Below are 25,265 nucleotides of genomic sequence, written 5' to 3' on the forward strand. Positions count from 1 at the left end.
TATATTCATCAACCATGGCAGCTTTCCAATTGTGGTCATTTAGAGCACTGACAGGATTTCGTGGGATAGGCGAGATGGAGGGAGTGCTAGAAGTATTTAAGTTGAACGGTTGTTTGGGCTTAAAAATCCCATGTTGGCTTCTAGTGACCATGCGGGTGGGCTGCTGGGTAGTCACGGGTGGGGCAGTGGAGGGTAGGGGCTGTGGGGCAGTGACCATGGGGTTGGACTGCTGGGCAGTGGGGGGGGGCTGGACCGAGGGAACGACTGGTGGAGGAGGCTGTGACAGAAAATGCAGGGTATATGGAGAAATCCCATGGTCCAAAAAATCATAAGAAGTTGGGGTTGGTGAGTGTAATTTGGAAAAGGCATATTGAGTTTCCTCAAAGATGACATGCCTTGAGATGATGATTTTGTTGGTGGATAAATCATAACATTTATATCCTCTATGATTCAACGGATAGCTTAAAAATACACACGGGGTGGATCTTGCTTGTAACTTATGAATAGTTGTAGATGGGAAAAGTGGATAGCATAGACACCCAAAAACCCGGAGATGAGAATAGGAGGGGGTTCGTTGATAGAGAACTTGCGTTGGTGATTGATACCCAAGGACTTTGGTGAGAAGTACATTAAGGAGGTATGTGGCCATTTGGAGAGCATGATGCCAAAAAGAGGGGGGCATGGAAGAGTGGACAAGAAGAGTGCGCATTATGTTGTTAATGGATTTAATTTTTCTTTCCGCTTTGCCGTTTTGAGGAGAGGTATGAGGGCAAGAAAATCGGAAATTTAAACCATTTGAGGCGCAAAAAGATTGAAAATGCCCATTGGCGAACTCCCGCCCATTATCACATTGAATGTTTTTAATGTCTCTTTTGAATTGAGTCAGTATTGATGCCTTAAAAGATAGAAAAGTGGAATAGACTTGGGACTTGTTAGAGATTGGAAAAGTCCAAAGAAAATTACTATAATCATCAAGAAAGAAAACATAATAGCGGTGCCCGTTAGAACTTAAAACAGGAGATGTCCATAAATCACTATGAATGATATCAAACGGCATAGTAGTAAATGACAATGAATCATAAAATGGCAATTTAACATGTTTCCCCAAAGGACAAGAGGTACAAAAAGAAGTTCGGGCCCTATTACATTCAATTAATGCATTACTACGAAGAGAACTAAGGATAGCATTTCCCGGATGGCCGAGTCGGGAATGTCACAAGCTAGGTGATGCGGCTATGAAGGTGGATGGTGGAGTGGTCCATTTTGTGGCAATGATAGGATACAATTCCCCGGTGCTCTCACATCTCATTAGGCGGCTCCCCGTCGGTAAATCCTTCACAGAAAACCCAAGAGGATCAAACTCAACAGAAACATTATTGTCCTTAGTGAATTTACGTACGGAAATAAGGTTTTTGATGAGTTTTGGAGCATGCAAGACATTTCAGAGACGTAATTGAGGATTAGGTGGGGGTAGGGATGTATGACCATAGCCTCGAATTGGAATAGTGCTACCATTACCAACAATGATTCCAGAATTATTGCTCAAATTAAAATAAGACGTGAGAGTACCTGAGTTGACAGTCATGTGGGAAGTCGCTCCGGTGTCCATGTACCAATTATTATCCGGTTGATGCATGGACAGAGTGTGCATGACTGCCTCCACGTCTGTCGGAGTGTACCCAGAATAGGTCGGACTAGGGGTGTTCAAACGAGACCGAAATACCGATCCGAACCGATAAACCAAGTCAAACCGATTTAATAAACCGAAAACCGGCTCGGTTTGGTTTGGTTTGGTTTTAGATTTTTAAAAACCGATAACATTTGGTTTGGTTTGGTGTTACCCATAAAAAAAACCGAACTAAACCGAACCGAACCGATAAATATGTACATATTTAAAATATTATATATATTTATATATGTTAATTAAAATTTATCTATTTTTTAAATTCTTCATAATTTAGGACCATTCCAAGAGAAAAGTCTAGCCCATGTTCCCCAAACCTATTTAAGTTTAAAGTAAAATAAAAATCATTTTATTTTATTTTAATGCCACTAAGTAGAACTTAGTGGGTGTTATTTTATTGAACTAAATAATACAACTTACAAAGCAAAAGAAAAGCACAAAACGTAAAGTACACCAAATGAAATGAAAAGCCACTTTTCCTAATCTGCACTTTCCTATTCCTCTTCTACGCCATTCCCTCGTTAGATTTTAGTTCCCTCCTCTTATTTCCTCCCAAACCCTACCTCTATTCTCCTCTCACAATAACAATTAAGTACAAGAAGCTTTAATCATGTAAGTCTGTAACTTTTTCTTCCCTTTTCTTTTTTGGTTACTTTTTGTATGCTCCCTACTCTTTGTTTGTGTAATTATTTTTGTGTCTTTGAAGTTTTATTTGAATGAATTGCTTCTCTAGTCTTTCATCTTGTATGTGTTTTTTATTTTATTTCTCTGTTATTTTAGATTTTCTCCACTGATTTAGGTTTTTTCTGTTGATTTAGTTTTTATCTAATGATTTTGGATTTCTCTATTTATTTAGATTTTTGGATACTTTTTTTCAGATGGAAACTACAACTACTCAAAAAGAGGTGGAGCCAGTGGAGGTAACCAACAAAGTATCTCCAACTATGTTGCGGGAACCTGAGCTTGACGGTGATAAAACTCGTGATATTACTCCCAATCATGATAAAAAGCGGAAACAAACAACTCTTTGCGACCCTGATCGTAGCCTTGTGAGTAGTGACAGGAGAACATCTGGCGTTTGGAACCACTATTCTGAATATCTTGATAAATGGGGTAAGAAAAGGGCGAAATGTAAATACTGTACTAGTAACTTTGCTTCTGAAAGTACGAATGGGACCTCAACGCTATGGAGACATTTAAATGAGGTTTGTCCTAATTCCCCTCTTAGAATTATTGATAGAAATCAATCAAGAATCAAGGTAGTTAAAAAGGGGGAACAAGCATATAGTACATGTACTGTAGAAAAGGTTGTGATTAACGTCAATGAGATTAGGAGAGCCATTGCTGAGTTTGTCATTATTGACGAACAACCTTTTAAAGTTGTTGAAGGGGAAGGTTTTAGGAGATTAATGGCAGTTGCTTTGCCTAATTTTCAATTACCTTCTCGCTTGACTGTTGCTAGACAATGTTTGAAAATATATCAAGAGGAGAAAGAAAAGCTTAAAAAGCTTATTCATAATCAACGTGTATGTGTTACTAGTGATACGTGGACATCACTTCAAAATCTAACTTATATGGTTGTCACTGCCCATTGGATCGATGATGAGTGGAATCTGAAAAAAAAAAATTCTCAACTTTTTCCAAACATCAGATCATAAGGGTGAGACAATTGCTAAGGGGATTGAGGCGTGCTTATTTGATTGGGAAATTGAGAACATATTCACAGTGACCTTAGATAATGCAACTGCTAATGATTCTGCAATTAAACACTTGAAGAAAAGAATTGAGGATTGGAAAGGAGGCATCTTAGGAAATGAGTTCTTACATGTTAGATGTAATGCTCATATTCTAAATTTGATCGTGAAAGAAGGACTCAGTGAACAAAATGAGTCTATTTCTCGAGTAAGAAATGCTATCAAATATGTTAAGTCCTCAGCTGGAAGGTTTGATTCCTTTAAGTCGTTTGTCGAGAAGGTTAAGATTGACACTCATGGTCTTTTGACTTTAGATATTGAGACTAGGTGGAACTCCACATATATGATGCTAGATACAGCTGTAAAATTTGAAAAGGCATTTTCAAGAATGTATGATGATGATCACAAGTACCTCAAGTATTGTTTAGAAACAAATAATGTGGGAAGGCATCCATCGATAGATGATTGGAAGAATGTTAAAGTTTTCATTAAGTTCCTTGAGATTTTCTACCAGGTAACTTTGAAATTCTCAGGAACTTCATATGTTACTTCCAATTCTTCCTTCCATGAGATCTTTAATCTTCAAAAGATAATTTGCAAATATGTTCGTAGTGAAGATTCTATTTTGAGTGGCATGGCTAAAAAGATGGAGCTTAAATTTAACAAATACTGGGGTACTTTTGAAAGTATGAACAAGTTATTATTCATTGCTGTTGTTTTGGATCCTCGATACAAGTTAAAATATGTGGAATATCTGTTTAAAAACTCTTATGGTTGTTTGGTGGGAGCCGAAAAATCGAAAAAGGTGATGGATACTTTGAGTCGCTTGTATGATTACTACATGAGCTCTTTTTGTGGGACTCATACCGATAAAATTGGTGGTCAAACAAGATTGAATGATGAAATTGATACCATGCATAGTGACGAGATGTGGCAATCACAATGGGAGAAATATTTGGCAGATGAAGACAATACTGAAAATAAATCAGAACTTGAGAAGTACTTGGTAGATGATTTGGAAAAGACCAAAGAGTTAGATATTTTGGCTTGGTGGAAAGTTTCTTCGGCTAGATATCCAATTATTTCTAGGATGGCAAGAGATGTTCTTTCTATTCCTATTTCTACTGTTGCTTCTGAATCAGCTTTTAGCACCGGTGGTCGGATTCTTGACTCTTATCGAAGTTCTTTATCTCCAAAGACAGTAGAAGCTCTTATTTGCACTCAACAATGGTTAAGATCAACTTCCAAAGATGCAAGCTTGAAGATCTTTTAGAAGAAATTCAGAAACTTGAGATAGTTGAAAAAGGTAAATTTACACATTTAACTCTTTATGAATATGTCTTTTATGTTTTAAAAAGTTTTAGCGCCTACTTTGTTAAACTTTCTTCTTTCTTTTTTTCAGAATATGCTGGCACAACCTTGAGCATTGATTAGTTTGGATGTTGCAATTGAAATTCGTAGTGCAACTGTTTTGCTCTTTGGTAGTTAATTTTCAGGTTTTTGCTGCTGCTTCACCAGAAGTACTTTTGGATTATGCTATTGACTTGTTTTTTGTATTTAATCACACTTTTATGCAAGCAATTAAGTGATCTTTCTCTGGTGACAGTTGGGTATGTGGTTCTTTTGTGTTGATCATTCGGAGGACTGTTTAAAGACCTTGTTATTTTTCTCAACTTGATTAATGAAAAAGTAATGTATATAATTAACCATTTTTGGGCTAGCCTTCTTAATTTTGTTGCTGTGGAGATTGTACTACTATGTAGTAGTTGCTATCTTCCTCGTGGTGGAAATTTTGTAATTTCTTTCGAGGCTATTTTTGCATATGCTGCTGTGCTGATCCCTGCTTTCAGTTTTCTTTCAAATAGTTTCATCTTGGAGGAAGGTAAAGTAGCAAGCTTATCATTTTAGCTTATATACTTTACTAGAACATCAGACATAGTTCCAGTGGACATATTCATGTTTGTTATTATTGGAACCATATTTGCTTCTTCTCTTATAGCTCTAGCTTGGGCTTTAGATAGTAACTTATAAGGATTCATATATCCGATCCCAACATGGGCAAATAACAAGTGCAAGTTTGTAAATAAGTTTGTCAATTTTTTTGCATTATAAAATATATTATTACAACCCGGAAAAACCGAACCAAACCGATAAAACCGATAAAACCGAAACCGATAGAATTTATACTATAATGGTTTGGTTTGGTTTGAATATTAAAAAAAACCGCCTTAACTGGTTTGGTTTGGTTTTAGCCAAAAACCGAGTCAAACCGGACCATGAACACCTCTAGGTCGGACCATGCATGGAATAGGCTGCTGAGGTCGTGGACCCGCACTGAGAATGCCGCTGCCGGGCCGCGGTGTGGTGGGACGCTGCTGCCACTGTCTCGTCGGATACGGGCAGGGGGGCATTGGCCACTGCTGGGGCGGCCAGGCAGGCCAGTAGTAGCCCCCTGCCGGTGGCTGTCCCGTCGGCCACTGGCCGTTGCTGGTCTGTCCGCCGCCGCCACGGCCGAATTTACCGCGGTTGTTGTTGTTGTTGTTGTTGTTCCCCTTTCCCTTGTTCTGTTAGAATTCCTGCCACAATTATTATCACGACGGTTAGTTGAATTATTGTTGCCGCCAGGTGGCGGGAAGGGAGTATCATTATCAACAAGTAGAGCCGCGGGACTGGAATCGCGGGCACGTTCCTTGGCTGCTGCGTCTTCGAGCTTGAGTCTGGAGCACACTTCAGAGAAAGAGGGCAGCACATCCTTCTGCTGGATGGTGGTGACAAAGTGTGCATATGTCTCCGGTAAGCCTGCAAGGAGGCGTAAGACCATACGTTGGTCGGACACTGGCGACCCCACATTGGCAAGCTGATCCGCGAGAGACTTGAGCCTATTATAATAGGCCATAACCGAGCCGAAGTCGGCCATTTTTGTGGTGGTGAATTCAGTTTCAAGGTACGCTGCCCTTGAGTGCTTGTTATCTTGGAAAAGTTGAGCAACTCGATTCCAAGCCTTCTCTGCAACATCATCCGCCACGAGAATAGAGGTAAGAATATCATGGGATACGGTGAAAGGTTAGTCGCCTTTGTTGCGTTGTACGCGGTGAGTTCAGTGGTGTCAGTTGGTGGTATGATGTGTTCAAGTACGGAGTGGACGCGGGCTAGAACTTTGAATAGTGTCGCCCATTCGTGATAATGGCCGGTTTCCATGTCTAGAGTGATTGGGATTAAAGATTTCACATTCATGACGGTAAAAGCAGAATGGAAATTTTTGTTGTCAGCCATTGAAGAGAGAAGAAGGAGGAGGAAGGGGTGGCGGCTACGGCTAAGGTTAGGAGAGAAGAGGGAGGTGGATGGCTAGGGTTTAGGAAGCTAGGGTTTTTAGGAGAAACCTAGTCTAATACCATGTAGGAAATCAATCCGTGATTTGTATTGATGTATGAAAGTCATTATATACAAAGTAGGTATCTCCTATCAGAATGATACTAGGCTAAATTATAGGACCTAATTACTATATATAAGGAAGAGAATATTTACAATATTTACATAGTCTATCAGTTATGACTAGATTAGTTCGTGGTATTATTTTTTATTGACTATTTGATTTGTTGTACTCCCTCAGATTTAAAATAAGTGTCCAATTAACTTTAAATTTGGTTCAAATTAAGTGTCCACTTATAAATTAAGAAAAGATTAACTTTATTTTTTTTAGATTTATCCCTATTAACTCACGACAATAAATTAGCAAGAATCTTATTAATTAAGAGTAATTTAGTCAAAATACCTATTCTTTCCAAGAGTTAGTGTTTTCTTAAGGAGTGTGAAAAAGGTTAAGCGAACACTTATTTTGAACCAAACGAAATATTAAAAATAACAAGCATTGCATAATTTTTAAGAAGAAGAAGTCTATGTTTACAAAAATAACCTCCTTCTTATTTAGTAGAAAAAAATTTGAGGGACCTCAGGATATTTTTGTCATTTTCATTGTTTTATTCAGGAATAGCTAATCCCCGTAATATTATTCCACCATCTGACAAGAAGGCTTGTTCCGGTCCTATTTCTTATCCTGATATAACTTATTCCATAATTAATAACCAAACAAGGAATAAGACGATATTAAATTTTAATCCATGACTTTTATGCTTGTCACATGCCAAACGACCCCTTAATACCTTTCCTCGGAAAATCTTCAAGAAATAAATTAAGAAATGGTATTTAATGTAATTAATTTGTGTTACTTCATTTCTAACTCTTTAATTAAACATAAACACATACATGCTTTCCCTTTCTCTTTGGGGGTTTCTTCCTTTCCACAGAATCTAAAAATCAAAGAATTATGGCCGCCTTTAACTCTTTTTCATTTCTCTAAATCTTTCTTTCTCTTATCTCATAAATACCTAAATATCTAAAAAATAACATTTAACTCTTTCTTGATTTTTCCCAATTTGACCATAATTTAAAGGTGAGATTTTTATCTTCTTTTTCTCTTTATTTACATTTCTGTCAGATATTTTCATGTGGGTATTTCTTGATTTTTGATCTCTCTGATGTACACAACTTGTTTCCTATTTTGGTAAAATCTTTTTTTAATTTTTTTCTCATGGTTTGATTTGGATTGTTAAAGGAAAGTTCATGTTTATGGGGCTTTATATTTTGAAATTTAGTGAAAAGTTGTGATCTTTTGCACCTTAACTAATTGAATTAGTTCACACAAGTGGCCAATTTTATGTGCCTTTTTCAGCTTGGATATACTTGTAATTGTTTATGGGGCTTTATATGTTGAAATTTAGTGGCTATTGGTGAAAAGTTGTGATCTTTTTGCACCTTTACTGAGAATTAGTTCACACAAGTGGCCAACTTTATTTGCCTTTTTCAGCTTGGATTTGATACTTGATTGATCATAAGTAAAACTAGAGCTATATGTGGAATTTTCTCTGCTCAACGCGCATAGTGAAAAAGAACTAGACTAAAATAATTAGTGATTAGTCCTGAGGACAACTTTTATGATCTATACTATGATAAAGATCTTTTTTTTTTTAGAGGAAAAAAGTGTTTTGATATTAGAAATTATCATAGGTATGTACTTTCTACTGTTGGGTTTCTATGAAGTATTTGTCAATTTTATATTAACATTGATTTGCCATTGTTTTGATGATACATAGCCATATCTTTACTACTCATTTACTTTTTAACTGCTTGTTTATTCAGTAGATTTTTGCATGGACTTGGGAATTTCCTTTAAAAAGAGAACAATTCTTCTCCTTAGTTATCAAAATGAAGAAAGAAAAAGCTGTTGTTCTCCTTGTTAGGATGCAGATGTTGGTGATACTTGAAATGCGTAATGTTGTAAGGACTAACTTACACTGGTTGGGCTGTTACATGCAATCTGCACCAACAATGCAAGCATTTTGTAGTTTTTATTATTGAAATCACATCTTCTGAGTTTATTTATGGTTTTCTTTGTAGAAGAGAGAAGCTTAGAATGGAGAAAATTGAAGAGTCAGGTAGCCCTAGTTGGGGTGCATCGTTTTTTCAAACAACGGAAGATGTTGCAAGAGCTGTAGCTGCTGCTGCAGCTGCCGTTCGGTCGCCACGACCTTCTGTGGTATATTCATCTAAAGATGACAGCGGTAGTCAGCTTCAGAAACTTCAGCGTTCAGTAACTAGATTAATGAAAGGCTTATCCAGTCCCCCTGAAGTTAAAAGTGGAGCCTACAACCCAGAAATACTAACTAGCCAAAAGCGTCAGTGGGCTAGGTTTCAGTTGCAATCCCTGGTATGCTATATGCCTAACGCTGGAGCTTTCTGCTGTATGCTAAAATGCAGGAAACTAAGTTATCCATTTAAAGTTTCCCTCAAGAGCTAAGGTTTTAATAGCATTTGCTCCAAATGCTACTTTCTTCCTATGATTTTTTCCAAATTAATTACTAATTCCAGCTTGAAGTTTTGATGATGGTGAATGATAGACATTAAACTCCTGGATTTGATGGTTAAATTTAGTTTTCAATTTATACTACGAGTGCAGAGTCCTTTTGGTTTTGTTAGATAATTATATTATGTAAGCTTGTAGGATCATAGAGTTTGGAAAGAGCCATCAAGGTGTTTTGAGAGCATGGTGGTTGTTGGACTCCATCCTAGCTGTGATATTCAAGCACTTCAAAGGCTTTATTTTTCAAGAAAGCTAGATGGTCCAGGGAGACTTAGAAGCGCACTTGGAAGTCAAAGTCAATCACGCGTGGAACCTAACCTTGAGCCTCAGGTGTCGATTCTTGTAGGGTTTAATTTGCATGGAGTTAGAACTGTATAATTGTCATGGACTATAAGATGTTGTTACTTCTTTGGATTTCAGGTCTTGTTTGTTTACCCTCCAGAGAAGCAATTGCCACTCAAATACAAGGATCTTCTCTCATTCTGCTTTCCAGCAGGAGTAGAGGTTGGGTTCCCCTTTTCCCTTTTATTTGACATGTATATCTGATGGTGTCATGGAGTTTTTAGGTAGTTTCCTCTGTAAGGTTGAGATATAGGAGAGGTTTATTTTGAAGTATTTCAAACTTTAAATGCGGTGGCATTTGGTCAACTTCTGTAAAGAGTTTGACGTAGAAAGCAAGAAACTTTTGGTTTGAAGCATACAGCATATTATAGGTGATGGGTCACGCATCATGCAATTACATTCACCTGTTCCTACCTTAGGTAAGTAAAAAAGAAGGAAAAAGAAACATAAAGAAAAGGACTAGTTGATTTAAGGTAAAAGCAACTGAGGCATCAATCTCCTTTCTGTATCAAGGGGAAAAAAGATACAACTAATTATAGATTGAACTTGGAATGTATTTTATACCAGGCTAAAGAATAATGTCTCTCCTATTGCATATCTACCTTCTATGTTCAGCCATGCCTGCAGTGGATCTTTTCTGATGGTTCAAAAATGGTGCATCTGATTACAGGTTCATGCTGTTGAGAGAACTCCATCAATGAGTGAGTTAAACGAAATACTTCTGGGACAGGTATTGATGCTTCCCTTCTATAATGACCTCCGAAGTGATAGCTGTGGTTTGTGACCAAATTCCTGTAAGAAAGCCAAATTGTAGTGAAGTTTACTGCAAGGAAGAAGCTGATTAAATTACTCTCTCGAAAAAGAAAAAAACAGGGGTTTAATACGCTATTTGACAATTTGATATTCATAGAGGAATGATTGAGGCTTTATGCAGACGCAAGGATATGCTTTTCAGAAACTTTTTAAAGCATGTATGAGTTTGTGCAGTGGCTATTCTGAACTAGAATAAGCTGGATCTTCTAGGTTCCATTAATGGACCATATTTCTGTGGTTCTATTGTTGGACCAGATTTAAGTTTATTGTAGAAACGAGTAGGTAAAAATTAATGCGGGCATGCTTTATTATCTGCTATTTGGCGTATTTCAAATATTAGGGACTTCCTCTTATGACACATGGGATGAATTCCCCTTTTGGTTTGCCTATGGCATCAAGTAACAGTAAATGGTTAGCTCTTTTATATCTGCAATGCAGTTGGAGGTATTCTCCCCCCTCCCAAGAATAACCCTTAAATGAACATGTTACTCCTCCAATTATTTCCTGAGCTAGAGACTAGAGTAGTGTATTCCCTGTTTAAAAGAAGTTGTCTTTCCATACCAAGAGCCTCTCTACCTTCACAAGGTAGGGGTAAACCCTCCCCAGATCCCACTTGTGGAATTACGCTGGGTATGTTTTTATTGTTGTACCAAGAGAATAACATGATAACATTAAGGAAATTACTTTTCTGTCCCATTGTTTATTTTCCATTAGAAAGACTGCTATATATTTGTAAGTTGTCGTCTGTCTGATAATTATCAACTATACTTCAGTGTTTTGGTATGTAAATTTAGTTTTGTGGTGTAATACAGAGTTTACTTTATTCCGATATACATGTTAATGTGCTGCGACTTTTCCAGGAACACCTTAAACAAAATGATCTATCCTTTGTCTTCCGGCTTCAGGTATCATCATATGACCCTTCACAGCTCTGACCAGTCAATTTCTAATTGGTTTCTTTTGTTATTGAGCATAACATGAATTTGCACATGGAACTGATTTAAATTTTGTTTTCTATCTACGCCAACATTTTTAAATTACACAACGTTCCGATTGTTTTGGTTTTTAGTATTCTCCTCTTTATTGTTAAATAGGTTACTGTAGTTTGTAGGTATGTGCAATGAGAATATGCAACATACTTGAAAATACAACAGTAAGAAGTGCTCCACTTTCAGGTGTAGCCTATATTTTTGTCACCAACATTAAATCTTTTTTAATCAATAAATCAAGTAACTTTTTAGAAGGAAACAACGGTAAGGGTGTGTTTGGTGTGAAGGAAAATGTTTTCCTAGAGAACAAGTTGGTTTTTACTTCTTTTCTGGTTTTTGGTATATAAGCAGAAAATATTATCCCAACAGCATTTTATATAATCTAGGCAAACATTATGGGGGTAGGGTTGAGGGTAGGAGTGTGGGGGATGGTGGGGATGGGGAGCTATGGAGGTGGGGTGTGTGGATGGTGAGGAGGAAACAATTAATGTGGAACACTACTTATGGAACTTGTTTTTTTCGGGAAGTGACTTTCCTCAATTTTTAAGGAGAGGATATTTTTCAAAATATTTGACCAACCAAACATGAGAAAATTAAAAAACATTTTCCGGCAAATGTTAGCCATACCAAACACACCCTATAGCTTTCAACTTCCATGTCTACTCTGTGCATAGATGTGCCAGCTTTGGCTTTATAAACAGGACAATTTCTTTTCACTTTTTCTTCCCCTTTTCTCATCCTAGTTTGAAAAGATAGGAGAATTAGACAAAGAAATTGTGCTGATCAATTGGAGTATGTATTTGAAACTCAAGTTTCTTAATGTAGGTTGCTGATAATTCAACTCTATACGGTTGCTGTGTTTTAGTTGAGGAAATGGTTCAGAAACCCTCTGGACTGCTTTCCATGATTTCAGATGTACAAAACACCAGCTTGGGTATTAGCCGCCAAATTTTAACAACACGCCGCTGTTATTGCATTCTTTCCAGACTTCCATTTTTTGATCTTCACTTTGGTGTATTAAATAGGTTCGTTTCTCTTTCAGTTGAATTTTCTAGATTGTCCGGATCTTTTTATATCGTTGTTGTTAAAACTTAAAACTTGATGGGCTTAATTTAGGGAATCTTGTTGAACAATAGTCCCTTAGTGTTCAATTACTTGAATGCTTTTATTGTGCGGTTATTAACTAGCAGCAAACTTTGAGAGATCTATTTTATTGATAGTGCTTTCTCTGAAGCAATGAGTGTCCCAACCCGGTAACCCCCACTTCTCTCTGGCAATATAGGCAAGACCAATGTTTCTGTTAACAATGTGATAGTACTGATACCTTCCAAGGTTTCTCTCGCTGATATGCTGGACTTCCTATCCGCTTTCTCAAAAAAAACAAAAAAATAAATAAATGATGAACTTCCTTTCAGTTTCATTTCTTGTGAATCTTATTAGTGGTTTCCAGCATGTACAAAGATGAGCAACATTTCAAATAAACAACAAACCTAGGGAGTAAGGTGACCCTTGAAGCAGAATGCAAAGTTGGCTACTTTTTCAGCTGATATTCATTTGGGAAATAGGCTGGCTTTATCAAACATTTGAGCAACATCTTAAATAGTTCAACTGCACAGATATTATTCAATTTGCCTACCTAGATACTTAAAGGAATTAGAAGCATAATACAATTAGTAGATTTCAGCTCTTTGGCCATTGTTTTGAGAACTTAATAAAAGAGAACTCTTGAGTGGAAGTCTATAAAGGAAGTATTGGTTTGGTGCTTGCCTACATTAACATTTTCTTGTAAAAATAATCATGAGCAAGAAGAAGCATTATGCCAGCTTTCGGTGCTTGCTATTACTGGTCTATGTATGTGCAGAATAGGTAAATGTATGGTTTAACTTTGGGAGATTCTTCGCAAGTCATTGCTGATATTGCTTTGTTGCTAGTGCCTACTGAGACACTGTTTGATATTTTGTCCCTTTTCTAGCATTTTCACTGAAGAAAGATTGGAGCGGTTAACGAAGCAAGTTGGTGATCTTGATTTTGATTCACTTGTGATTGACGATGAGGAAGAAAATTTGGGAGAAAATACTCCCAGCAGATCATTGGAAGAAACAAATCAGTACGTCCTGAACGGCATTGTAGAAAGCCCGCAACCAATCACTGCTGATTCTGTTATTAGTGGAACTGTGGATGACAAGTCTCAGCTGGAGTATAGAGTTGCAGAAGGGGATGTACTCTCAAAGAAAGATGGAACTGATAACAAGGCATGCACTGCTGATAACGACATAGATTTTGCTAATAAAGAATCTATACTTGGAAGGCAAGTCCCTGAAGCTTCTGATAATTCCACTGATGATAACAAACAACTGGTAGAAAAGGGTGTACCAAATGCTGTTTTGCCACTTTTAAGATATCATCAGTGTGAAAGTTCTGAATCTTCCTCTAGGTATGTTACTTCTTATTTGGCTCTTAGTACAATTTTTTCTTTCCGATCTGTCTCATAAATTTGTGACCCTTTTGCTCTGCGCTTTATCTATTGTGTCCAAAATATTGAGAGAACATCTTACTGGAAGTTGGTGCTTTTTATCCGCAAATCCTACCTCTATGAAGTGCTTTTAGTTTTGGATACAGTTTCCAGGGCTCTCCTAGTGAAGATAGACATTTTAGAAGTGATTTTGATGAAACCGAAACTGAGGAAGCATCCTTTTCTGGGCAAGATGATTCAAGCCAGCATAGTGATATAGTAGAATGGGCGAAGGTTTGAATCTTTTTTGGCACTTACCCAGTTAAAATTTTCAAGTTATGGCTTGTCATTAGTGGGTTATCCTGGTCTTTTCTGACCCCTTCATTCTCCTTCACCTTTCAGGCCAATAAGCATGGATCTTTGCAGATACTATGCGAATATTACAAGCTAAAATGTCCCGCAAGGGGCTCAACAATTAAATTCCATCCTCTGGATCACCTTCATCCTTTAGAATATTATAGACCTGATGAAGAACTTTTACATTTTGCTGGATCGACAATTGACTTAAAATCATGCAGTACAAGTTTGGAATTAGCAGAGGTAAATTCTGTTTTTTGGCGAGTGCTGGCCTTATTATATTTTCATCCTTGAAGAGTGAAGTAGAGGGGGTGGGGGTGAGAGATGTCATGTTAAATGGTTGAGAAATTGTTTATCCAGCTAGCTACACCTTCCAATAGTTGGTATTCTATGTATTAGCAGCTTATGCTAATTTGGTTTCCATAATACAGGCTCACAATGCACTCATGGTGGAAGAGGAAGCAACTGCGTTGTCAATCTGGGCTATTGCATGCTTATGTGGCTCATTGCGGCTTGAGCATGTGCGTGGTGATATAGGCCATCTATACAACCTAAATATAACCATTCAATTGAATGATTGACGTACTAATTTGTCTACTTGACTATAATAAGTGACAAGTGTTCTGAAACTACTAGAAAGCTTTTTGACTTATCTCAGATATGATTGCCTTTGTCATCATTAGTCATCTTTGCCTCTGTCATCAAAACAAAAATCAGTCATTTTACCCTTTTAAACATGTTCAGCCTTAATTTCAATAATATTCTGGTAAATTCGTCTTCGTGCTGCAAACCAGTTTTCTGTAGTGGTTTTCCACTTCAAACCCATTACATTAAGTCAAACCAGTTTTTATTTTTTATAGCTTGATAATTTTCTTTTCTCTGCCCTTTTTAAAAATTAATATTATCCTATTTCTGAGCTGCTATGGTAGCAACCTCTTGTGTAGGCCTCCACATTACTGCATGGACTGCTTAAAAAATGGAAAAGAAATTTAAGGGAAGACATATTTCTTAGCAACAGAATGCGGGATGGGTTTGTCTTTTAGATTTTGGAGAATCTCTCAAGCTCTATAAAGTTTTGATGTACCTAAATCTCCAGTGTATTTCATGGCGAGTATTGGAATAATCAGTTCATTCACACTCCTATATCGAGTTATATGCTTGATTCTATTTAATTTCTCAATGTTGTCTATGAAGATTCTTGCATGCTCATCAAAGTCTTTTGACACTATTGTTCCTACTTGCGTTCTATAGGTGCTGACACTGTTTGCGGGAGCTTTACTGGAGAAGCAAATTGTAGTGGCCTGTTCAAATTTGGTAAGTATCAGTCTGCGGCGTCTTTTCTGTGGTATATATTCAGTTAGGTTTGGCATCATATGATGCTGTTTTGATTTCACATACTGAATGCTTTCTTGATTAGTCTGTTCTGCTTAGGAAGCATCGTTTATTGTTGCAAAGATTAATGCAGAGTCTTAAGTTTTAGTTACTTAATTGCAGGGAATATTGTCTGCATGCATTCTGTCCATTATCCCTTTGATTCGTCCTTATCAGTGGCAAAGCTTGTTGATGCCGGTAAGTTTCAGTTGGCAATGAATGTTTTCCTCAGGGAATAGATCTATTGCATTTCTGATTTATCTAACTTTCTTGACGTGTGAATTGTCCAGGTTTTGCCTAATGACATGCTGGATTTTCTGGATGCACCTGTTCCCTATATAGTGAGTATATCCACGTCTTAGGATTTTCCTTGTCTTTCATAATTGGCTCCCAAAGAAATGTATAAGCAAAGAGGTTTTGTTGGAAGTTAGATGAGGCTATTCTTAAAACGATTGGAGTACTTGAATGAGTGGTTTGTTTCATTTTGACTGAAAGTTGATGGGTTTGTAGATGTTCTTGTCGTCAATTAAGAATGTGTACCATTTTGCCAGCTTTTTCTCTTATATATCTTGCACTATTGGGTTATCATTCAGTATGTTTTTGTCCTGTATTTAGCTGATCTCATCTGCGCTAGAATGTATTGTTTCCTGCATATTCTCAAAATGTATCTATCTTTCCTGGGATTTGTGTCGCCAATTAATCAAATTATTCCTGTTTGAGTGCTGTCTGTGATGATGTGGTGTATTATTTTCGATAAATTATTTTTAGGTCACAAGGGGCCATTTCTGGTGCATTAACTTTTATTTTGCTTTTTTGTTTTCCTTACCTTTGAGTAGGTAGGTGTGAAGAATAAAACCTCTGAGGTTCAGTCAAAGTTAACAAATGCCATCCTTGTAGACGCAAACAAGAATCAGGTTTGTGAACTGGTCATTTCTATTGCATGAGCTGCAAGTAACCGTTTGCATGACTCTTCAGCAGACTGTCGTCTTAGTTTTGTTTTATCAAAACTTCATTACTGAGTACTGCATACAATTTTGTGAATTTTGTTGCCTGTTATTAAGTTTTCTAAGAGGGATATTCTTTTCTTGTGTATTACATTGAATATCAGGTGAAGTCACCAACTTTACCACAACTTCCGCAGCAAAAGGAGTTATACTCTTGCTTAAGTCCTTACCATGCAAAGCTGGTGGGAGAAAGTTACCTGGCAAGGAAGAGGCCAGTTTATGAGTGCACAGATGTTCAGGTATTGCTGGACGTCTCATTGCTCCCCTTCCATTCCCTCATTTGTCCCTTGCCACAGAGGCAAGCCATGATTTATTTTTGACTCATCTAACTTAGCTGGTTTCGTCCAACTAAGGTGACAGATTACTTGTTTTTCCTGGAAATAGCATGGATGAGGCATTTCTAATTATACGTTTGGCGTTTGATTATAGTGTGTGAGTTTGTTAACTTCTAGTCTATTGTATCATAAAAGGAAAAAAAAAAAAAAAGATATAGAAGGACAAATGAATCTCACCAACAAAAAAAAAAAAAAAGGAGGACAAATGAATCTGATTATGCCTGCAGTTGGAATTAGATAAGTGGGTCAAGTTAAATGTTGTGAGGGCTAGTCCTTTCATTTGGGAGCCTCATGAACTAGAACTCAACCTTAGTATGTTCTCCTCTTTTTTTTATTGGTTTAATGATGTTGGTGTTTGGGAGCTTGCGCGCATTTCGACTATTCCACCAGTTCTTAGGCAGATGGGAAGAAATCACTTAGTGTTTTTTGCTTCCATGGGACTTGAACCTGAGACTTCGTGGTTCTCCTCCCACTTTATTGACCACTAGGCCAGACCCTTGGGTAGTTGGGTGCAAGTATTTGTCCTCTCCTTGTTACGAGGATTCTTAATTTTCCTTTCCTTCTGAGTGTGTAATCACTTACTTACCGTCTCAAGCTCTATCCCTTTGCAAATGCTCATATTCCTTTCCTTCTGAATGGGTAATCACTTATTTGACCATTCTAACCCTTATCCTTTGTGGAGATGTTCATGCTGTCTTAACAGCTTATTAATAAGATAAACGAAATGAAAGAAACAAGCAGGTAGCCCTAGAGAACTAAGAATAAGCAAAGTATGTAATCCAAATGAAGTCATAGCTCCACCAGCGGACCATCTTTGCGAATTGAATTGTGAATTGGTAGAAATGATATTGAGATATGGTACACTTCATTTGTAACTGTAGACCTGAATACTTGTTCTTTTATATGAAACATTTAAAATGTAAACTGAAGGTATATGGAGTAGCTGGTGGAGTTTATTGAAGATATTGTGCTGGTCCTGTCTTTGTTTCCTTCAGCTCTCCTACGGATCATTTACTTTGTAGCCTCGTATGTATATATGATCTTTCAGTTGAGTTCAAACAAATGATGACCTATTTGGGATGGTTGACAATGTTAGGTGGTGTTTTGTGCATATTGTTTTTGAAATCTTGCAAATGAATTTTCAAAAATGTGTTTGTTTAAGTTATTCAAAAAACAGTTTTCTGAAAAAATGGTTTCAGGGTAGAACACTCAAGTTATTCAAAAAACAGTTTTCTGAAAAAATGGTTCCAGGGTAGAACACTCAACAAATCTTCAAAAAGAATGCGACTATCCAAACATGTCTCTTGTTACACCTTTTTTTTTTCGAAAATGTTTTTTTCCAGAAGTTCTTCAGGGCCTTATATTAATTCAGCTCTGCAGGATATCTTTATAGCTCTCTTGCAACTCTGACATCACAGATATCATATAGCTGTCTTTGTCATTTTGGTCACTGGCTCTTCTTCCTTTATGATATTTATGACCTCAATAGAGTGCTAACTCACCCAGAATGTTGTTCTTCAATGTAATTTCTTTACAGTATGCTGTTATATTCTAGCTGTTTAAGCTATCTACTCAGTGTTTATTACTAGCTGTTTAAGCTATCTACTCAGTGTTTATTACTGTTTAACCATGACATTATGTTTAGGTTGAAGCTGCAAAGTGTTTCCTGGCAGTGTTGCGGTCTTACCTGGATTCACTGTGCTCAAACATTCGTTCACACACAATTACTAATGTCCAATCAAATGATGATAAGGTTTGTAACTTCTTTTGGAGCATTGATTTGTCTGATTACTTGTGTGAAAAAGCCCTCTGTCTGGTTTTTTAATGCTCTGGAATGTTCTGAGGAAATCAAAAGAAAGAAACAACAGAATACAATAGAATATTGGCTCAGTAAACCTGGACAGAGTGACTGTACTTGTATCACTTTCGGAAGGTATCTTTAACTTAATTATTCAGAATCAGATATTGTCTACACTCTTTGGCAAAACCTGTTCCGAATGGGGTATCCAATACAGAAGTAGTTTGAAACAGTATTTTGATATTTGAGCAATTTTACACACTAAGACCTGTACTTAAAGAAAAAGCAGTTTACTTGAACAAACATCCATTTGTTTTTCCACCCCTGGAAAAGTAGATGATGATAGTAGATATATTTTGGTGCTGCATGATGACGTTTGTAACTTTTAGAAACTTCTTGCACTGGGAAAATGAATTCAACAATTCATGTGCAGTAAAGCTTGTTCCTGTTGAAGCTCCTAGCTTCTGAATTTATCACTCTAAATTCTTCAAATTTACTGATTACTTGAGCTGTTGCAGAATTATCTACTGATTACTTGAGCTATTGCAGAATTATGTTTTGCTCAGTCCTTTATGTGCATAAGTTGTATTAACATGAATACTAATATTTGATGAAAACCTTTCCAAAATATATCTTTGTATTTATGAAACTTACACCAGAGTATGTTAACCTGGAGACACTGTTTTGTTATAGTAGAGCTTTATCATCAACACTTGAAAGTAAAATATGCATGTGTCACAGAGTTGCATAATTTCAGATTGTAAAAGGTAATTTATCTGAAAATCATTCTTTTCTGCTCCACTTGCTGATGGATATAAGCATCATTTTTATGTAGTTTCGCATTGTTAAAATCTCAGTCTTGCTTCAGTGTGAACTCTTATGCTTAGCTGTTAAGACTAGTTGTAGTTTCTTTTACTTTTTGCTGTAACAATATCTACAGTTTGACAAACATCCGCTTTTATGAAGAAATCCTTATGCATTTCATTCTTACACCGATTGGCAAAAGTGACTTCCTCTTAACTAAGAAATCTTATCCTGCTCTTTGGTTATTAGGTATCTCTGCTCTTGAAGGAGAGCTTTATCGAGTCATTCCCTAGTCGAGATCGGCCCTTTATGAAGGTGTGTGCTTAAGCTTCCCAACTTTATTCAGTTGTTATCTTAAGCCTTATAGTTTCACTATACTGCACCCTGCTAATGTCATGACTGTGCTATGCAAAATGATTTGTGAGCTGGACTGGTTCATCTATGGTTTGCTTGCAAAACTGAATCTGCATTTATGGGAGCGCTACAAACATTTCGTATTGTTATTTTGGGGTATCAATTGATGTGATGCAAGTCCATTTTAGATTGTAACAAAAATCTTCTCTTGCCACTTCTTCCTTTTTTTTTTGTTTAAATTTTACCCTTCATTTGATGGTGAAGCCGCCACTTTGGTTTTCCTCATGCAAACACGAAAAACGTGCTAATCTGTTACTTCTTGCTCTTGGTGAAACAGCTTTTCCTGGACACACAGCTCTTCTCTGTACATACAGATTTTGTACTTTCTTTCTTCCAGAAGGAATAGAGCCGCCATGCATAGATCCAGTTCGTGATGTAATAGTGGAACGCAAGTTCCTGTATTTTTAGCGTATAGTTTATTGCTCAAAAGTCTAATATAAGGGTAATTTTATGTATCATAATTCATAGAAGATACACATTTAATCTCTTGTTCTGATTTCTAGCATCAGTCTAGTGTTTTTTTTCTTTTTTTTTTTTCCAAAAAAACTCTATCGATTGTTCAACTCAGGCATGCCAAGTAGCCAATGCATTGGAGAACATAAAGTATTGTAGGATAGAATCATAAACTTGTACAGCGAGTGAAATTCTAGCAAAAGCTAAAATATCTATACTGGTCTGAGTTCCATTCTTGTTTTTGCATGGTACCAATTCTTATATATATGTAGCGCAATTGCTAGTTCCCTATTATTATTTTTTACCCACCAAAGGTTGTGGTGGTTGGTAAGTACTCCTTTATCCTTAACAAATCTCAGGTTTGAGCTCTGGGGATGGAGTCACCTTTGGTAGGGAGTATTTTACCTTCAAAGTAGAACTTCCTGGCGTGAATTGGATTAATCGGCCCACAATGAATAACGTACACCGGCTGTAAAACAAAAAGAAATTCCCTCTTTTTAATTTCTAGAGGTGCTTACTAGCTGAAAGCTCAGAAAGTTTTTTCTGTAAATTATAAACATTACCATCAACAAACAAAAACCAATACACCTATGGAAAGTTGCTATCCATGATTTCTTGAACTGGGGTTGTTATTTCAAGCGCCCCAAAAATATCTTTTCCTTAGGCTAGTACGTTTCCCCACTCGGTCAAATATGTAGACCCCATGAGTATTAGTAGCATTGTCATTCAATTCCATAACGAGTACTGTTTTACTCGCTCCAATTGCCCGGGACAGTCTGATTTACTTTTCTTCCACAATAATAAGGGCTCGTTTGGTGCAAGGGATAAGGATAAATAATTTTGAGATTATATTTGAGATGAATTTATCCCACGTTTGGTTGGGATAAAGTAGTGTTATAATTAATCCTGGGATTAGTTATTTCGGGATTGTAGTGTTATTTATCCTTGTGGGAGGGTGGAATAACTAATCTCGGGAGTTTATCCTGGGATAACTTGTTTCCAACCAAACGACCCCTAAGGGTTTAAAATATCTACTACTTCATTTCATGTCGTATCTAACTATTTAAAGGCGGGTACAAATCTATGAATAGGTGATATTGTGCGAGTATCTACATATCCTAAATTATCAATAGACTCTCCGACCACGTTAGCAACTCCTATGTTAATCGCTATCATTTCCTCAAATTAGACCGTTTATATCACTTAAAACCACCAATAATGCTGTTTAAGGCCTGTCCGAGACGGATTTGAGTATCAGCAACATGCAAAGTTGCTACAGAAATAAGGTCATACTTGTAAGACATGTTAAGGATGCTGGTATGACAATGTTAATAATGGGAAAAGAGTCAATTCTCAGGTAAAGAAAAACCTTAATGAAGCAAGGAGCTGGAGTCAGATAAATGGTCCTGCTTTGTCAGACCAGTCTTAAAGTTGATAGGGCCATTGCTTTTTGTATACTGTTTTGCCAGCTAATACTACTTGTGCTTTCAGGAAATTTGACAAGGAAATTTATGATCAAGAAAATATGACTGCCTTTATTGTGCATGTGTGTGTGAGATAGAGCTGTGTTTGTCAGCCTTTTTGGATGCTTCACTAATGATAGTCTATGGGGTCCTGTAATAGGGGTTAACCTCTGTTAGTAAAGTGCAATTTGGAGTACACTACATATAGTCCTTATTTCTGGCACCCTGCAAATCACTAAAAGGAATCCTCTCACATGTATCAAGTTGCTTCTCTAGTTTTTTCAGTCCATCTGTACGAATTAGTTTGATCAACATAGAATTTAAGAATTCATTTACATTTTTTTAAAATGTCATGAGAGTTCTGTGATTATAAAATGTGGAGTATGTTATTAGAGAAGTTTAAAATTTAATTATTTTCAAATATAGCAACAAAATACCATTCTTTTCGTACTGGAATAACAAGAAGATATGCCAGATGGAATATTACTCCTATATGGAGTGAGGGGAAAGAGAAAAGGGTAAGGGTATGTTACTAAAAATATTTAAGGGTGTGTTTGGTATTGAAAGAAAATGTTTTCTAGAGGATAAGTAATTTTCTTACTTACTTTTTGACCTTTAGTAATTAAGCAAAAAATATTATTCCAAGACTATTTATATATAATCTAGATAAATACTATGTGAGATGGGGTGGTGGTGGGGAGGTGTGGGGGTGGGGGAGGAGGGTGACAGGAGTTGAGAGGAGACAATCAACGTGAAATGACACTTATGAAACTTGTTTTTCCTACTCTCATCAATGAAGTCATTTTCATGATTTTTGCAAAAGACTATTTTCCTAATGATTGAGCAACCAAAGATGAGAAAATTGAAAACTACTAAATAGTATCTTTTTGTTTTTCATCCGGTGTTCGATACTCGTTTTGCAGTTCAACTAATTCGAATCCACTTCGGGAAATCCGACTTTGGGGGGTAAAACCCTCTCTATCAAAGGCAATCTTATTTCCAAGGCTCGAACCCCAAACTTCTTATAACAAATGAAAATATATTTATCGCCACACCACAATTAATAACATTAAAGAATATTTTCCTCTATACCAGGCTCACCACAATATAATATGAAATGAGAGGAAGGAAGTATGATTTTGCGCACTCTAAATTAGATCGTATTCGGAAGGGTGTCAAAAATAGGGTACCTCCGCTGGTTACGATTTTTGAACTGCACATCATTTAAGATAGTTTGATGGTTAAACATTTTTATTTACGGCTGGTTTGGTATCCTGCACGAAAACAATTTATAATAAAGTGCATTATTAATATAACTTTTGATTACCATTTTCATTTCTGGCATACTTACGCGAAAAATTACTTTTGTTTCGTTTGAAATAGAAGTTATAATAAGAATATTCGTATAAGTAATTCCTGGATTATAAGGACATTTAAATACCTCCTTAAAAAACTAATGATCGTTAGTATCCTATACTTACTAAGTAAGAACTCTTAATAATTTTTCTAAAATTTAAAACTTGTACATGTAAACTAGTTAGTAAAGCCAATTCTGAGTCGCTCCATAACAATTTACAAATTATTACTTATCGTATAAAATCACCGTATCACAGTTTTTGCAGAACTATTTCGAGTACTAAAATGACCCTTAGCAGCTTAGCACTTTGTTCACGATCTTGTGTTCCAATATTAGAGCAATATTAAATTTCTTTTGTATCCAGAAAGTTGAAATTTTTATCCAAAACTATGAAACCTCCAATAGTCGCAAAAAATAATGTACTAACAACAATAAATTCTGAACTACACTACAAAATTTTTAAGGTTTTACTGAAATACTTATAATTAAGTTAATATCATACTGAATCTGCTGTCCATCATATTTTTTACTATGTACAGTAAGATTTTGCAAATGGTAACTAAAGAATCAAACTACATGTACTATATTTTTTCCTTGGTCCAATTAAAGTTGGTAGTAGGGACATTTTGTAGTGGTCAGACTGGTCAGAGTGATTATCCGGGATGCATTTGCATTTACTGAACCCAAAATGACACAACAACTCACCCGTATGCATGTCGGAACTGTACACAACACTTTGTACTCCTCAGCATACTATGCCCACACTACCCCCCCCCCCCCCTCCGCCCCCCCCAAAACCAACTAAAATAAAGACAACCAAAAACTGTACTTAACAGAGTTTTGGCTTGTCAAATTCTCCACTGTTTTTGGGGACACTCTAAAACTAGATTTGTATGTGTTTTGGCAAAATTTGAGTTGAAGTTGAATAATGAAACAACTTATTTGAAGTTGCAGTTATGATTGGACATAAACTTCACTTGGAACATCTTTTGTTTTTGTAAAAGTTGAACATACGTGAGTGAAGAACATTTGAAAAAACTTCACTTGACATACGTATGAGGTACGCCTTTAAACTACTTTCTAGTTCTAGAGGCGGAATCAAGATTTTCATTTATAGATTTTAAATCATGATTTTTTTTTTTTTTTTTTGCTTATTGGGTTCATAGATAGTTTGAGTCAAAACTACTAATTTCTACTGAATCTGTAGCTAGCACAGTGTTTTCGCCACTGACTATCGACTTAATTATATTTCACTTAATGCTCAAATACTGTAACTTAAAATTTTATGGTCAAACTTCAACTTGCAAATACTGGTTTTGTGTTGTATCCTAATTTAATAAGAGTTGAAAATCTTGTATTAAGAGGTTATTTTTGGGCCAGATCCTTAAAAGATTGTTGGGCTTATTTTAGTTTTGACTTTAGGCCCAAATACACTTTATACATGTAATTTAAATTGAAAAATTTACTTGCCATAACTACCTCTAAGATCTATTTATGAATAACTGCCTTATTTTTTATTTAATTTTCGTAGCTTTATTTTTTCAAAATTACATTCTATAACTAGTCCGATAACTTTCAAAATACATATACTCTCTTATTCTCCCTCACTACACATTTAAGATTTTTCATCTTCTCTAAACCCTAAAAACAATTCTCTCTCCTCTCCTCTCCTTCCCCTCACTGTCGCCTCTCTCCCTTCTTTTCTCTATATCCGGCCTCTCCTCTCCTCCCCCTCACTTACACCTCCTCCATCTCCACCACCAACGCCGTCGTCAGCACCACCACTGTAACCACCACCACCGTATCTGTATAACCACTCCAAAAGTTTTGACTTTAAGCAATTAATGTGTTTGAGCCGTTGCCTGAATAGGAGGCTCAAAATGTCAGAAGGAAATCAAGAACGGGCTGATGCCATAGCAGAAACTTTTGGTAGAAAAATGAATAAACCTAAAGAAGAGTAGGGTGTTAATTTCTTGTTAAATACTCATCACATACATGTTTGTATTGGCTCTAGTCAA

The 25,265-nt window shown here is 36.5% G+C and overlaps 2 protein-coding genes and 1 long non-coding RNA gene across 6 annotated transcripts; all 3 read left to right on the plus strand.

The window, feature by feature from the left end:
* Positions 1–2,792: 2,792 nt before the first annotated feature.
* On the plus strand, positions 2,793–4,583 carry LOC132619717 (zinc finger BED domain-containing protein RICESLEEPER 1-like). Its single transcript, XM_060334539.1, has 4 exons — positions 2,793–2,797; positions 2,913–3,151; positions 3,336–4,435; positions 4,521–4,583. Exons 1-4 carry the CDS (start codon positions 2,793–2,795, stop codon positions 4,581–4,583), a joined length of 1,407 nt encoding a protein of 468 aa, XP_060190522.1.
* A 45-nt stretch (positions 4,584–4,628) lies between these two features.
* LOC132617347 (uncharacterized) lies at positions 4,629–4,971 on the plus strand. Its single transcript, XR_009573715.1, has 2 exons — positions 4,629–4,684; positions 4,781–4,971. It is a non-coding gene; the product is annotated as an uncharacterized LOC132617347 (long non-coding RNA).
* A 2,642-nt stretch (positions 4,972–7,613) lies between these two features.
* Positions 7,614–20,659, plus strand: LOC132619210 (uncharacterized). Of its 4 annotated transcripts, none has more exons than XM_060334157.1 (20): positions 7,614–7,828; positions 8,578–8,712; positions 8,833–9,142; positions 9,437–9,625; positions 9,716–9,799; positions 10,308–10,367; positions 11,311–11,355; positions 12,265–12,464; positions 13,412–13,873; positions 14,047–14,185; positions 14,294–14,491; positions 14,680–14,769; positions 15,500–15,562; positions 15,743–15,817; positions 15,910–15,960; positions 16,456–16,533; positions 16,728–16,862; positions 18,604–18,711; positions 19,810–19,875; positions 20,252–20,659. In XM_060334157.1, exons 2-20 carry the CDS (start codon positions 8,708–8,710, stop codon positions 20,318–20,320), a joined length of 2,427 nt encoding a protein of 808 aa, XP_060190140.1. In that variant the 5' UTR covers positions 7,614–7,828; positions 8,578–8,707; the 3' UTR covers positions 20,321–20,659. The 4 variants fall into 4 exon arrangements, with proteins under 4 accessions (XP_060190140.1, XP_060190143.1, XP_060190141.1 ...); XM_060334158.1 differs by having other exon boundaries at positions 7,615–7,828; positions 14,059–14,185; XM_060334160.1 differs by lacking the exon at positions 8,578–8,712 and having other exon boundaries at positions 8,836–9,142.
* The last annotated feature ends 4,606 nt before the right edge of the window (positions 20,660–25,265 follow it).

Source organism: Lycium barbarum, chromosome 11 (genome assembly GCF_019175385.1).
Source record: "Lycium barbarum isolate Lr01 chromosome 11, ASM1917538v2, whole genome shotgun sequence".
NCBI lineage: Eukaryota > Viridiplantae > Streptophyta > Magnoliopsida > Solanales > Solanaceae > Lycium > Lycium barbarum.